Raw genomic sequence first — 14,117 nt, forward strand, 5'->3', positions numbered from 1 at the left:
AGGAGTCAGAACAGCTTTAGACTTTTCAAAAGCAACACTGGAATCTAGAAGACTAGAGCTGTGCCTTCAAAATTATTTTCTTTCTTTTTTTTTTTCAAATTGATTTTCAACTTAGAATTTTATGTGCAGTCAGATTATCAAGGTTGAGAGTAGAATAGAGGCATTTTTTAAAAAAGTTCTTCCCATCGTTTCTCAGGAAGCTGTTGGACAATGGTGCTTAAGCACAGCAAAGGAACAGACCAAGAAAGAGGAAGACATGGGATCTAGGAAACAGGAGATCTGTCTTGGGAGAGTGACAATCCAGGGAGGGCAGCTGGTCCCAATTGAAACAGATCATAAGGCTCCATGAGAGACTGCTACAGAAAGGTGAAAAGTGATAGGAGAGAGGAGAGTTGGACACTTGTCCAAAAGGTTGGGATTAAATTACTAATACATGCACAGAAAACTAAGCAAATTGAGACATAGGAGGCTATTTTTAATATAGTCTAGAGGCATGTTATATAGGACTGTTAGGTGAATGCCAATAATCAGAAGAGGTGAAAATGAATGGCTCTGGGGAATGGAGAATGGCAGGGTCTGCTGATTTTATAACATCTTATAGAACCACTTGGCTCTTGAAACTGCTTACATGACTGGTAACAAAAATTAATTAAAAAACATGTCCAGCTTAATGAAAAGTGATATTTTGAATTTTTAAAAAATTATTAGGGAAGTTGAAATATTTTGGTATATACATTTCCTGCTTGTGACTCAAATTTGCCTGTCATCACAAATCAAAACCTTGAGAGCAGAGACCAATGGTCCTTTCTTTCGGAGTTGGAGGGTCTGGGAATCTGTTGTCAGACTGTGTTCCCTGAGACTTTCCTTCCTCTCCTTAAGGATCCTGCACTTAGATCTCTGTCTCAATGACCTTGGCTTTTCTTCCTCAGGTTGTCCGCACAAACCAGTGTGCAGGAGAATTTGTCATTACCTTCCCTCGTGCTTACCACAGTGGCTTTAACCAAGGCTACAACTTTGCTGAGGCTGTCAACTTTTGCACTGCTGACTGGGTGAGTCTGGAGTGTGATGGGATGGCAGGGAGAAGAAGCAGGAGGGTTGTGGGGAAGCTGAGGCACCATCACCTCCAGACTTGGCCATAGTCAACCTTGAACCTGTCCACAGCTGCCGGCTGGGCGCCAGTGCATTGAGCACTACCGCCGGCTCCGAAGATACTGTGTCTTCTCCCATGAGGAACTCATCTGCAAGATGGCTGCCTGTCCAGAGAAGCTGGACCTGAACCTGGCAGCAGCTGTGCATAAGGAGATGTTCATCATGGTGCAGGAGGAGCGGCGTCTACGAAAGGCCCTGCTAGAGAAGGTGGGTGGTGGGGAGAGTGCCCTGGATTGGGTACCCTAGTCTGGCAGAGGTGGCGAGGGAGGAAGAAGTAGAAGATGTAGCCTCTCCTCTTAGGGAGTAGTGAAAAGAACTAGACATATCTGGATTGGAAACTACAATTCCATTCTCTACCAGTTACTAATAACTGTTAGAAACTTAATTTACTTCACCAAGCATCAGTATCCCCATCTGAAAAAAAATGGGGATGATAATAGTGCTTACCTTTTGGGATAGTTGAGTGAATTTAAGATGTTTGTTAAGTAAGTGACCCATAGCAGGTGCTGTTATTGCTAATGATGTTATTGCATCAATATTTAAATAACCCAAGACCAACTGACATATGAAACCCCCACTTGCTGGTAAGCTGGATAACCTTTTCAAGTTACTTAACCTCTCATAGTCTCACTTTCCCACTCTGTAAAATGGGAATAAATACCTAACTTGCAGGATGGTTGTAAAGCTTGAGTAAGGTGATTTATGACAAAGCATCTATTGCTGCACTTGCAGTGTAGTAGATGCTATTATTGGTAATATTAGTACATGAAGAAAATGATAGAAATATGGAACATTTCTTAAGAAATGCGATTTTATTACACATGTAGTTCAGTAGCTCAAATTCGGTTAATATTACTGAGTAGAAGGTGGTCTTCCTTTAATAGATTTCTCATAACATGTCAGTTTTGTTTGTAGATGAGTGGGACCTCTATTCATGGAGTTCAGCTGCCTTCTTAAAGCTCCACACTTGCCCAGTTAGGGAGTTGACTTAGTGAGAGTCCTCCATAGGATTACAAAGGAATGCCTGGTCCTGAGGAATCCCTTGCTGGATCTCTTTTCTTAGAATAAGAAAATTTAGGGTAATACTTTCTTATTTTAAAGCTCATTTATAACTTTCCTATGAGCATGGGTTGTAAGGAGAATTGCAGCTATGGTAAGTGTTGGAAGTCTGGGGCCTGTCAGTCTGTGGTATTAGTTGGTGAGCCCCTGGCCTTTTCTAGGCATCATTTGCTTTCTCTGTTCAGTGCTGTTATTGAATGATCACTCTGGGGCTGTGCTACACTACAGGAGTCAAAGCAAGGTGGGAAAAGATGTTTCCATCCTAACACTCAGAATTCTCTACACTTGGCCCTTACCTAAGAAGGGTCTTGGACCCCGTAAATTCTGTAAAAGATTGTGTGTGTGTGTTTGAGTCCTTTTCTGGGGAGAGGGCTCATAGCTTGCATCCAGTTCTCAAAGGAGTCCATGAACCAAGAATACCTAGGGGCTTCATGCTGCTTTGAGCAGCATTCTCTGGCTTCAGAATCAAAATAGGCTGCAGTCAGATTCTCACTTTGGGCAAGTTACTCTCTCTGAGACTTAGTTTCCTCCTTAGCAAAATGAGACAGACCTGTGAAGTAGGTATCCTTATCTGAAGATTAGAACCAGTATCAGTTAAATATTTGTTGAGCGCCTATTCTTTTTTCCCCTCCTATAGTCACCATGTTGTACATTGGATCCCCCAAACTTATTTATCTTCTAACTGGAAGTTTGTATCCTTTGAGCAGCGTCTCCATATTTTCCCTACCTCCCTAGCCCTTGGCCACCACCATGCTACTGTTTCTTTTTTTTTCTTTCTGGCTACATTGCAAGCCGGCTTGCAGGATCTCAGTTCCCTGACCAGGGATTGAACCCAGGCCTCGGCCGTGAAAGCCCGGAATCCTAACCACTAGGCCACCAGGGAACTCCCACTACTCTGTTTCTATGAGTTTGGCTTTTTTAGATTTCATATATAAGTGATATCCTATAATACTTGTCTTTTTTGTCTGATTTGTTTGACTTAGTATAGTGTCCTCAAGGTCCATCCATGTTGTCACAAATGGCAGGATTTATGTCTTATAGCTGAATAATATTCCATTTTATATGTGTATGTATGTACGTACACACACACACACACACCATCTTTATCCATTCATCCACTAATGGACTCTTAGGTTATTTCCATATTTTGGCTATTGTGAATAATGCTGCAGTCAACATGGGAGTGCAGATATCTCCTTGAGATCCTAGTTTCATTTCCTTTGGATATATACCCAGAAGAGGGATTTCTGGATCATATGGTAGTTCTATTTTTAATTTTTTGAGGAACCTTCATACTGTTTTCCAAAGTGACTGCACCAATTCGCATTCCCACCACAGTGCACAAAGGTTTCTTTGTCTCCACATTCTCTCCAACACTTGTTATCTCTTGTCTTTTTGATAATAAGCCATTCTGACAGGTGTGAGGTGATAATTATGGTTTTGATTTGCATTCCCTGATGATTAGTGATGTTGCACATCTTTTCATGTACCTATTGGCCATTTGTATGTCTTTGGAAAAACGTCTATTCAGGTCCTTTGCCCAATTTTTATTCGGTTTGTTTGGTTTTTTGCTGTTGAGTTGTATGATTCCTTTATATATTTTGGATATTAACCCTTTAGCAGATAGATGGTTTGCGGATATTTTCTCCCATTCCGTGGGTTGCCTTTTCATTTTGTTGATAGTCTCTTTTGCTGTGCAGATGCTTTTTAGTTTGATGTAGTCCCACTTACTTATTTTTGCTTTCGTTGCTTGTGCTTTTTAGGTATCATGTGTAGTGTAAGAAATCATTGCTAAGACCAATGTCCAGGAGCATTTTCCTTATATTTTCTTCTAGGAGTTTTATGGTTTCAGGTCTTATGTTTAAGTCTTTAATCCATTTCAAGTTAATTTTTGTGAGTGATATAAGATAAAGGCCCAGTTTCATTCTTCTGCATATGATTATCCAGTTTTCCCAGGACCAATTATCAAAGAGACTATCCTTTCCCCATTGAGTATTCTTGGCTTCCTTGTCAAGTATTAGTTAACTATATATACAAGAGTTTATTTTTGGGCTTAATTCTGTTCCATTGGTCTGTTTTTATGCCATTACCATACTGTTTTGATTACTATAGCTTTGTAATATAGTTTGAAATCAGGAAACTTCATACCTCCAGCTTTGTTTTTCTTTCTCAAGATTACTCTGGCTATTCAGGGCCTTTTGTAGTTCCACTATTCTAAGTGCTAAGATACTTTTCTAAGTTCTTAGTCTCTTTACCTTTGTTAATCCTCATAACAACCCAATGAGGATAGTACTGTTGTCTCCATTTTACAAAGTAGGGAAACTGAAACCCAGAGAGATTTAAATAATTTACTCAATATCAGTGCAGCTAGGTTTGTAATGTGCAGTGGATTCATCTTATGAGCAGGATTTGTAATGTGCAGAGTGCATTTGTGGCAGAGTGGGATTTGTAATGTACAGTGGACTTATGCAGAAGTTAGGTTGGTATAGAAGACAAAAACATTAGAATCAGAATTTCCCTCTAAAATCCCTAAAATTGCCCATAATGTATAGCATTATATTGTCTTTCACTTACTCCAAGATAGCTGGTTTTTCCTCCATTTTTGGAAGGGATTGCTTTTTCTTCATCTAATCAACAGATAAAGTCATTGGCTTAGGTTTGGAGGCCATGTTTTTTTTTGGGGGGGGTGGGAATTGTATCTTTAAACACTGAACACAAGCACGTAGAGTTTATTTCTCTAAGTTATAGATGTGTGTGCAGCACATGTGCTGATAAAGCAGCCAGCACAGTGCCTGGATCACAGTGGGCTCTGAGTGCCTGGAAGCTAGCATTATTCCCTAGTACATGGCACTTCTCTTGGCCACTTCCACATATTGCCATCTCTGGTGCCTTGGTCCACCACTTTCCTCACCTTCTCTCACCCCGAAGGTCCTTTCTGCTGATCTGAATCTTACCTGATTTTTTTTCCCTCTCAGCCCACGCTGATCTTCCTCTGCTTCATGTGATTCCCCCAGCTTTGAAAGTTTGGACTTCACAAAGGCAGTGTGCTCTGTGGAGTTTTGTCTACCCCACGGCTCTTAGCACAGATTTGAGTCTAATGTGGGGCTCAGTGAGTCTACTGTGGGGCTCAGTGGTGGATGAGTTAGGGGTTTCTGCAGCCCTCTTCTTGTTCTATATAATGAACACCCCCAGGGCATCACAGAAGCTGAGCGAGAGGCTTTTGAGCTGCTCCCGGATGATGAGCGCCAGTGCATCAAGTGCAAGACCACGTGCTTTCTATCAGCCCTAGCCTGCTATGACTGCCCAGACGGCCTTGTCTGCCTTTCCCACATCAATGACCTCTGCAAGTGCTCCAGTAGCCGGCAGTACCTGCGGTGAGCAGGGGGCCTACCTGGAGGAAGTGGGCTGAGGAGGGGTTTGCAGAACTGGGCCAGATGTGCTCTTCCCTGCCCTCTTCCTCCAGATATCGGTACACCTTGGATGAGCTCCCTGCCATGCTCCATAAGCTGAAGGTCCGGGCTGAGTCCTTTGACACCTGGGCCAACAAAGTGCGAGTGGCCCTGGAGGTGGAGGATGGGCGGAAGCGCAGTGAGTGATGGGGGGACGGAGGGACTCCACAGGCAAGTTCTATTCCCTTTTCTTCTGTACTCCCCCACCCCCTTCCTCTGCCTTTACTCAATACTGCCTACTCCTTGCTGCTCTCATTCTCTCTCCAGGCCTTGAAGAGCTGAGGGCACTAGAGTCTGAGGCCCGTGAGCGGAGATTTCCTAACAGTGAGCTGCTGCAGCGACTAAAGAACTGCCTGAGCGAGGCAGAGGCTTGCGTGTCCCGGGCTCTGGGGCTGGTCAGCGGCCAGGAAGCTGGGTATGGCAGCATGAGGCGTTGGGCACAGGTAGCCTGCTGTGGAGCCAGCACCTAGGAGAAGGACTATGGTGGGGGGGAGGGATGGACTCGGAGTACCATTAGGCAGATGACATCAGCAGGAAGCTGACAAGCACTGCAGTTGGAGGCATTGGGGAGGGCAAGGAGGCCAGGCAACTAGAATGGAGGAGAGTGCCTCAGTGCTAAGAAAGCTAGGAATGTTTCTTTTTATCAGTACCTGAAGGTACTGATTTCAGACAGGCCGAGGGATTTTGTGGGCAGGGAGGTGGTGTGGGAGGTTTAGGGACAAGAAGAGGACACAGAAGCATAAACTGATCATAGAGTTCACAGTAGAAGATGGACTAAAATTGTCCAGCTTCTGTTACTATCAATTTCTAAGCGTCCCCCACCAAATATATACTATATTCTTCTCTTCTAATTCTTTCCCCCCATCATATGAACTTGCATGTATCTTAAAACCCCCCCTCTAACCTCGGCATTTGTGGGGAACTGTGAAGTATGACAGGTCAAGGTGGGCAGGGATGAGGAAAGGTGTTGGGCCTTAGCACAGAGATGGAGGGAGGGGACTGGGTTTGGACTTGAAACCCTACATGTGAAACTCCATAGCCCCTACAGGGTGGCTGGTCTACAGATGACCCTGGCTGAGCTCCGGGCCTTTCTGGACCAGATGAACAACCTGCCTTGTGCCATGCACCAGATTGGGGATGTCAAGGTGAGGAAGGGTGGACTTGAAGTGCTGCTGAGGGATCGGCGGGGATTGGGGGACCTGAGCAGCAGGCCATTCTTGGCTTCTTTCAAAAGTTGCAAGTATTTGGGCAAGACAGGATGCACGTGTGAGAATAATGGGAGGTAGGAGGCAACGGGTTTTTAGCAAATTGCCTCTTAGAAATGGGATTTGAGGGGCAGGTGACTGGGTACAGGTACAGGATGCATAGTCAAGGGAAGGTTTCCTGGTGGAGGTGGAAGAGGAGAAAGGAAGTAACAAGGATGTTTGTGGGCTTGGAAAGCTGAGTCGAGTTCAGGAAGGTAGAGAAGTGGGATGGAGAGGGCAGTGGACACCAGTATGAGTGTAGAGATTGTGAGAAGGCCAAGCATAGCAGAGCATTTTTAGGACAGAGGGTCTCCTGATACTATACATCAAACTCTTCTGGGGACTTAAATAAAGCACAGGCTCCTGACCAACCCCTATTAAGAATCTCAAGGAGTGGACCCAGAGATCTGCATTTTAACAGATGCCACAGGGTATTCTATCGGGCAGTGAGTGTTGGGAACCACTGCTAGGGCCTGGCAAAGGAAGAGAGCCCAGCCCGTGCTAGGCTCTCCTCGCAAATACTGGAGGGTGAGAAGATAGGTAGGGCAGGGGTATGTGGTGGTGGGACTTCTGTGTGAGCCCTGCTGAGGAGTTTGTTCTTTATCTTTGTTCTGGTAGGGTATTCTGGAACAGGTGGAAGCCTACCAGGTTGAAGCCCGTGAGGCCCTGGCCTCATTACCCTCCAGTCCGGGGCTCCTGCAGTCCCTGCTGGAGAGAGGGCGGCAGCTGGGGGTGGAGGTACCTGAGGCCCAGCAGCTCCAGCGGCAGGTGGAACAGGCGCGATGGCTGGATGAGATGAAACGCACACTGGCCCCCTCAGCCCGAAGGGGCACCCTGGCTGTCATGCGGGGACTGTTGGTCGCGGGTGCCAGTGTAGCCCCTAGCCCTGCTGTGGACAAGGCCCGAGCTGAACTGCAGGAGCTACTGACCATTGCTGAACGCTGGGAGGAGAAGGCCCATCTCTGCCTGGAGGCCAGGTGGGTCTAGCTTCTTCCCCTCCCTGCTCTACCGCAACCTTCAAAGTTTAGCAGAGAAGCTGAAGATGATTCCCATGGGTGGCCTTGGGCACCAGACTCCTGTGTTGGTGTATTGACTATCCTCGCCTTTTTTGTTTCCTATCTTTTTTTTTTTTTTTTTTTTTTTAACTCTGTAGTACACGTAGAGGCAGAGATAGTCTTACAGAGAAGCAGAGATGGACAGATACAGAGCTATATAGAGGACTAGCTCCACAGGCTGATGTGTGCACACACTCACAAGCACAAGTACCAAAAGGCAGATGGACAGGTGTCAGTAGAAAGACACCATGCATGGGACAATCTGACAAACTGCAGCACCAGGTTAATACTGCAGGTTCTGTGTGTAGGCACCGCCAACAGGCTGACAGACTGGTGGACAAGCAGAGGCATGGAGGTATGGCAGAAGTTGGGTGCATGCAATCTGGAGCAAGCAGGGGCTGACAGCCACGCGTAGGCAAAATACAAGCAAATAGGCCCAAGAAGCAGCCCCAGGGGCTCATACTGCTGTATCTGGAAGTCAGGCTGGGCTTCTGGTCAGGCAGACCACCCCACACTGAGGCCTCTCTTTTCCCTACCTTTAGGCAGAAGCATCCACCAGCCACGCTTGAGGCCATAATTCATGAGGCAGAAAACATCCCTGTTCACCTGCCCAACATCCAGGCTCTCAAGGAGGCTCTTGCTAAGGCCCGGGCCTGGATTGCTGATGTGGACGAGATCCAAGTGAGGACCCTGTTACCCCCCACCACCCCCCCACCACCGCTTCACCCAACACCTTCAGTCCAGCTGGGAGAGATGGCATACATTGCGTTTTGCTGGGTTGAGTTGGGTTGGCTAGAGAGAGGACGGGGTCACAGCACATCGTGAGGAGGCAAAACATGCTTGGTGAGCAGTGTGAAGAAGGGTTGCAAGGCTGGCCTGAGGGAAGATAGGATGCTGGTTAGGATGAGAATGGTGGGGGGCAGGGAAGATAGAAGAGGCAAACCACAACAAAATAACTAGTCTGGTGGTCCTTGGGACTGACTGGATATCCAGAGGCTGAGCCAATGGATGTAGGAGTTGTAAGAGAGAGCCAGGTGGGTGTGCCTTCCTTAGGATGATCCCTGTTTTTTCTGCCTCAAGACTGTGATTTCAGTCTGTCTTCCCAGCTCAGGGCCAGGCACAGAGTAGCATCATAGATGTTGGCAAGCTGAACTGAGCTTTCTCTTGCCCCTGTCCCAGAATGGTGATCACTACCCCTGCCTGGATGACTTGGAGGGCCTGGTGGCTGTTGGCCGGGACCTACCTGTGGGGTTGGAGGAGCTGAGACAGCTAGAGCTGCAGGTACTGACGGCGCACTCCTGGAGGGAGAAGGCCTCCAAGACTTTTCTCAAGAAGAATTCTTGCTACACTCTGCTGGAGGTGAGGCCTAGGACCCTGACCCACAGCCTCTCCTGCCTCTGGTCCATCTGTTGTGAGACAGCTCATATGAGTGGGGCTTTGGGGGTGCTGGGCAGGGGAGGGAGGGGGTGGGAGTGAGGGGAAGCCTGGACATTCCTCCTCTGTCTGCTTGCCTCAGGTGCTCTGCCCATGTGCAGACGCCGGCTCAGACAGCACCAAGCGCAGCCGGTGGATGGAGAAGGAGCTGGGGTTGTACAAATCTGACACAGAGTTGCTGGGGCTGTCTGCGCAGGACCTCAGGGACCCAGGCTCTGTGGTAAGGAGCTTGGGCCCAGATGGGGAGAAGAGCCTGGTGACAATAGTGTCTGAGCCAGGTGGCCATGAGCAGACCGCTTGCTCCCTGGGCCTCAGTTCTTCTGGTTTGGGAGTGGGGTATTCATGATGCCAGAGAAGGAGGGTTGGGGTGCTGACCTCTCCTCCCCTGTCCTGGGCACGGCAGATCGTGGCCTTCAAGGAGGGGGAACAGAAGGAGAAGGAGGGAATTCTGCAGCTGCGTCGCACCAACTCCGCCAAGCCCAGTCCACTGGCATCATCGACCACAGCTTCCTCTGCAACCTCCATCTGTGTGTGTGGGCAGGTGCCAGCCGGGGTGGGAGCTCTGCAGTGTGACCTGTGTCAGGACTGGTTCCATGGGCGATGTGTGTCGGTACCCCGCCTCCTCAGTTCCCCAAGGCCCAGTCCCACCTCATCCCCACTGCTGGCCTGGTGGGAGTGGGACACCAAATTCTTGTGTCCGCTGTGCATGCGCTCACGGCGCCCACGCCTGGAGACCATCCTGGCACTGCTGGTAGCGCTGCAGAGACTGCCTGTGCGGCTGCCTGAGGGTGAGGCCCTGCAGTGCCTCACAGAGAGGGCCATCAGCTGGCAAGGCCGTGCCAGGCAGGCTCTGGCCTCTGAGGATGTGACTGCTCTGTTGGGACGGCTGGCCGAGCTTCGCCAGCGGCTGCAGGCTGAACCCAGGCCCGAGGAGCCCCCTACCTACCCTTCAGCCCCTGCCTCTGACCCTCTCAGAGAAGGCAGTGGCAAGGATATGCCTAAGGTGAGCTGCACAGCCCAGCTCTTTTGCCCTCAAATTCCTGTCTCCTAGCCCTCGCCCTTACTTAGGCTCCAGCCCTGTCCCTGCTCTCTGACATTTGGTCTCCTTTGGCCTGGACTCCCTGCCCCGTTCTGCCTCCTCTCCAGATCCCTGCAATGCTCCATGCTGGCAGCCTGTGTCTGCCCTCCTCCTGGAGGTGGAGGGTCCCAAGTCTGAGGTTGTGGGGGAGCAGTCGGGCCTGGTTCTTTAGTTACCGCTACCTGTCCTTGCTCTTTGGCAGGTGCAGGGGTTGCTGGAGAATGGAGACAGCATGACCAGTCCTGAGAAGGTAGCCCCAGGGGAGGGCTCAGGTAAGAGAGGTAGGTTTAGGTGTGGGTAGGCTGTTTATTGGATCTCACCAGAGTGACCCATGTGGTCCTCGGCTCTGTCGTTGTGGGGGGTACAACCGGGAGCAGCCTCTAACCCAGCTTGTCCCCACAACCCCTCAGACCTGGAGCTGCTGTCCTCGCTGTTGCCACAGTTGACTGGCCCTGTGTTGGAGCTGCCTGAGGCAACTCGGGCCCCCCTGGAGGAACTCATGTTGGAGGGGGATCTGCTTGAGGTGACCCTGGATGAGAACCACAGCATCTGGCAGCTGCTGCAGGCTGGGCAGCCTCCAAACCTGGAGCGGATCCGCACACTTCTGGAGGTGAGGAGAGGAGGGATCACTGGCAGGGATGTGAGGTCAGGCCAAGCAGGCAGGGAGCCCAGGCCTGACCACTGTCCCGCACCTCTCTTTGCCCGTTGGTGATCACAGCTGGAGAAGGCAGAGCGCCATGGGAGCCGAGCACGGGGCCGGGCACTGGAGAGGCGGCGGCGGCGGAAGGTGGATCGGGGTGGGGAGGGCGATGACCCAGCCCGAGAGGAGCTAGAGCCAAAGAGGGTACGGAGCTCAGGGCCAGAGGCCGAGGAGGCCCAGGAGGAGGAGGAGCTGGAGGAGGAGACTGGGGGTGAGGGCCCACCCCTGCCCACCACTGACAGCCCCGACACCCAGGAGAACCAGAATGGCTTGGAGCCGGCACTAGGGGCCAGTTCAGGCTCCTCGGCCCCTTTCTCCACTTTGACTCCCCGGCTGCACGTGCCCTGCCCGCAGCAGCCACCTCAGCAACAGTTGTGACAGTGGCTGAGCCTAGCACAGACCCCAACAGAGACCCCTTGGCCTCAAGGATCCTCTTTCTGACCATCAGGCCTGCTTCTTGGGAGGTGGGCGAGTAGGGGGGGATGGCCACCCCCCCACCCCAGCCCGTCCCCGAGTCCCTTGACTTTTATATTCTGACTCCAAGGTATTGTTCAGACCTCAGCTCCTGGGGGCCGGCCCCTGGAGTCCCCCTCCCTGATAGCCTCTAACCAGCATTCCCAGACACCTGAGGCAGATAGACAGATGGGCAGGTGGGCAGGGGGGTGACTGGGGCTGGGCCGGCACCATTCCAGAGACACGGCCAGTGCATATGCAAACTGGGGGAATCTCCTCTCCCTTCTCTCCCCAGTTGTGGCCCTCGCCAGGCCATGCTACACTAACCTCACCTCCCTCTCTCACTCTTTTTCCTCCTTCCCCCCTTCTCCTGCCTCCCTCCTCCCTTTGCCTCCTTCTCCTCCCTTTCCCTGACTGTTCCACCCAGGAGGAGGAAACTTCACATAGCTGTGCTCACAGTTTTTTATTTTAAATAAGTTTGGTTGGGGAGCTGAGCAGGGCTCCCTGTGATCTGAAGAAAGCTTTTGGTGCTTGTCCTCACTACCACCTTGATCTTCCCTCCATGTCCTCCTGCCCTGTCTCCTTTCCTCCTCCTGGGTTCATGTTGTAATAAAAGAAGATTGTTGGTGTGTAATTAATTTGTTCAAAAGAAAAAAAAAAGCAAAACAAGAAACTTGGTTCCAACTGAAGCCTATTTTAATTTTATTTTATTATTTTCCTCTTGTTAGAAATAAAACCCTTAGCAACATTTTTTGGAAACATGTTTCTGTAGTGCATTTCTCTTTGGTGGGGGAGAACAGTGTCTCCATTACCTGTCAGTGGAGGAGCTGCAGTGCTGGTGGGAGCATGAGGGCTGAAGCCAGGGAGCTCTGGGTTCTGAAACTGACTTCTACCAGGTTCTCCTTAACCATGGGCAAGACATCCTAAGTCTCCCACTCTACCCCGATCCAGTTTTCCCCATCTCCGAACAGATAGGCCCTGGCACCTCTCACTAAACTCCTGCCGCAGCCTCCTCCAACTTTATGCCTTCCAGTCTATCCAGAGGGGTTGTTTTGTTTCTCGGCGCGCACGCACGTGCACACACACACACACACACACACACACACACGTCCACTTAAACGCAGATTCCTTCCAATAAATATATACTACTGTACTATCCTGGTGGGTCAAATCCGAGGATGATATGGGGGACTGGCTTTAAAGTTATATGCAGATCTTCGACTGCACAGGGGGTTGGTGCCCCTAACACCACTACCACCACTCCCCCACCCCCCATGTAATCTCGTTCTGGAATGCTTTCCTGTTGTACCCGTATGCTGGGTCTTCCAGGGACCCTTCCCTGGTTTTTCTCTACCGCAGAGGTTTCTTCCTGCCTCTGTGAATGAGGACTAAAGCTAGGTGTATGGTAATTTACAACCCCCGAGTTCACTTTTTAAAAGCAGCTTTATTGTAATACAATTTACATACTACACAGTTCACTCCTTAAAAGTATACAATTCAGGGCTTCCCTGGTGGCGCGGTGGTTGGGAGTCCGCCTGCCGATGCAGGGGATACGGGTTCGTGCCCCGGTCCGGGAAGATCCCACATGCCGCGGAGCGGCTGGGCCCGTGAGCCATGGCCGCTGGGCCTGCGCATCCGGAGCCTGTGCCCCGCAACGGGAGAGGCCACAACAGTGAGAGGCCCGCATACCACACACACACACACACAAAAAAAAAAAAAAAAAGTATACAATTCAGTGGCTTTGAGTATATTCTAGTTGTGTAATCATCACTGCAAAACGTTTTAGAACATTTTTCACCATTCCAAAAGGAAACTCCACACTCCTTAAGCATCACCCCTCTCCCCTGGTCCCCCACTCCTAGGCTACCACCTAATCTATATGGATTTGCCTGTTTGGGACATTTTATATAAATGGGAGTCATACAATATGTGATACTTTTGGACTGTGCTCTTTCACTTAGCATAATGGTTTCAAGGTGAGTTCACTTTTAAATACAGATTTTTTTTCCCCTTCCTGGGACCCAAAGTCTTTAAAATGAGGGTGACTAGGGTCTCTAAAGTCAGAGACCATCACCAGAATTTATGTGTTTTTATGGGGGTTTGCATGCATCTGTTTTACTGGCAAGAAGACATTGCATCAGATTCATAAAGGGATCCGTGTCCCTCCAAAGGCTAAGAACCACTCTGTAGTCCTTAATGTGTGTTCAGAGTCTGCTCGTGATAGGATACAGAGGAGGAAGCAAAAGCACTGATGCCCTGCTAAGCCAGCCCACCAGCTTCCCGTCATGCTGGGCTCTGCAAGGGCTTTCCTTTCTCTTAAGGTGCTGCACAGAGGGCTTAAAGGCTAATAGCCAGGCCCTGATGCCTAGCCCAGGAGCCCCAGTACACTGCCACTCTGCCCCTTCTCATCTGAATGCTCAGTGGTTTCATTTTGCGCCTCTTCCCCTTCTCGAGGTTTCCAGTTAATGGGAGCCTAGTGGTGAGTAAGAAAGCTCA

At 49.6% G+C, this 14,117-nt stretch overlaps 1 protein-coding gene across 17 annotated transcripts in view; it reads left to right on the forward strand.

Moving 5' to 3' along the window:
- KDM5C (lysine demethylase 5C) overlaps nucleotides 1–12,380 on the forward strand; it is a 31,767-nt gene extending 19,387 nt beyond the window's left edge. For 5 of the 17 annotated variants that reach the window (XM_059051299.2, XM_059051303.2, XM_067023954.1 and 2 more), the window contains 14 exons: nucleotides 930–1,049; nucleotides 1,162–1,356; nucleotides 5,401–5,582; nucleotides 5,672–5,796; nucleotides 5,925–6,072; nucleotides 6,697–6,802; nucleotides 7,520–7,878; nucleotides 8,499–8,637; nucleotides 9,136–9,315; nucleotides 9,473–9,610; nucleotides 9,794–10,393; nucleotides 10,671–10,740; nucleotides 10,879–11,078; nucleotides 11,187–12,380. In XM_059051299.2, coding sequence (XP_058907282.1) covers nucleotides 930–1,049; nucleotides 1,162–1,356; nucleotides 5,401–5,582; nucleotides 5,672–5,796; nucleotides 5,925–6,072; nucleotides 6,697–6,802; nucleotides 7,520–7,878; nucleotides 8,499–8,637; nucleotides 9,136–9,315; nucleotides 9,473–9,610; nucleotides 9,794–10,393; nucleotides 10,671–10,740; nucleotides 10,879–11,078; nucleotides 11,187–11,546 — 2,922 coding nt within the window. In that variant the 3' untranslated portion in view covers nucleotides 11,547–12,380. Of the gene's footprint in view, nucleotides 1–929; nucleotides 1,050–1,161; nucleotides 1,357–5,400; nucleotides 5,583–5,671; nucleotides 5,797–5,924; nucleotides 6,073–6,696; nucleotides 6,803–7,519; nucleotides 7,879–8,498; nucleotides 8,638–9,135; nucleotides 9,316–9,472; nucleotides 9,611–9,793; nucleotides 10,394–10,670; nucleotides 10,750–10,878; nucleotides 11,079–11,186 lie in introns of all 17 variants that reach the window. The other 12 variants (XM_059051302.2, XM_067023956.1, XM_059051296.2 and 9 more) reach the window with 5 other exon arrangements.
- Nucleotides 12,381–14,117: the final 1,737 nt, after the last annotated feature.

This window comes from Kogia breviceps, chromosome X (assembly GCF_026419965.1).
Source record: "Kogia breviceps isolate mKogBre1 chromosome X, mKogBre1 haplotype 1, whole genome shotgun sequence".
Taxonomy (NCBI): domain Eukaryota; kingdom Metazoa; phylum Chordata; class Mammalia; order Artiodactyla; family Physeteridae; genus Kogia; species Kogia breviceps.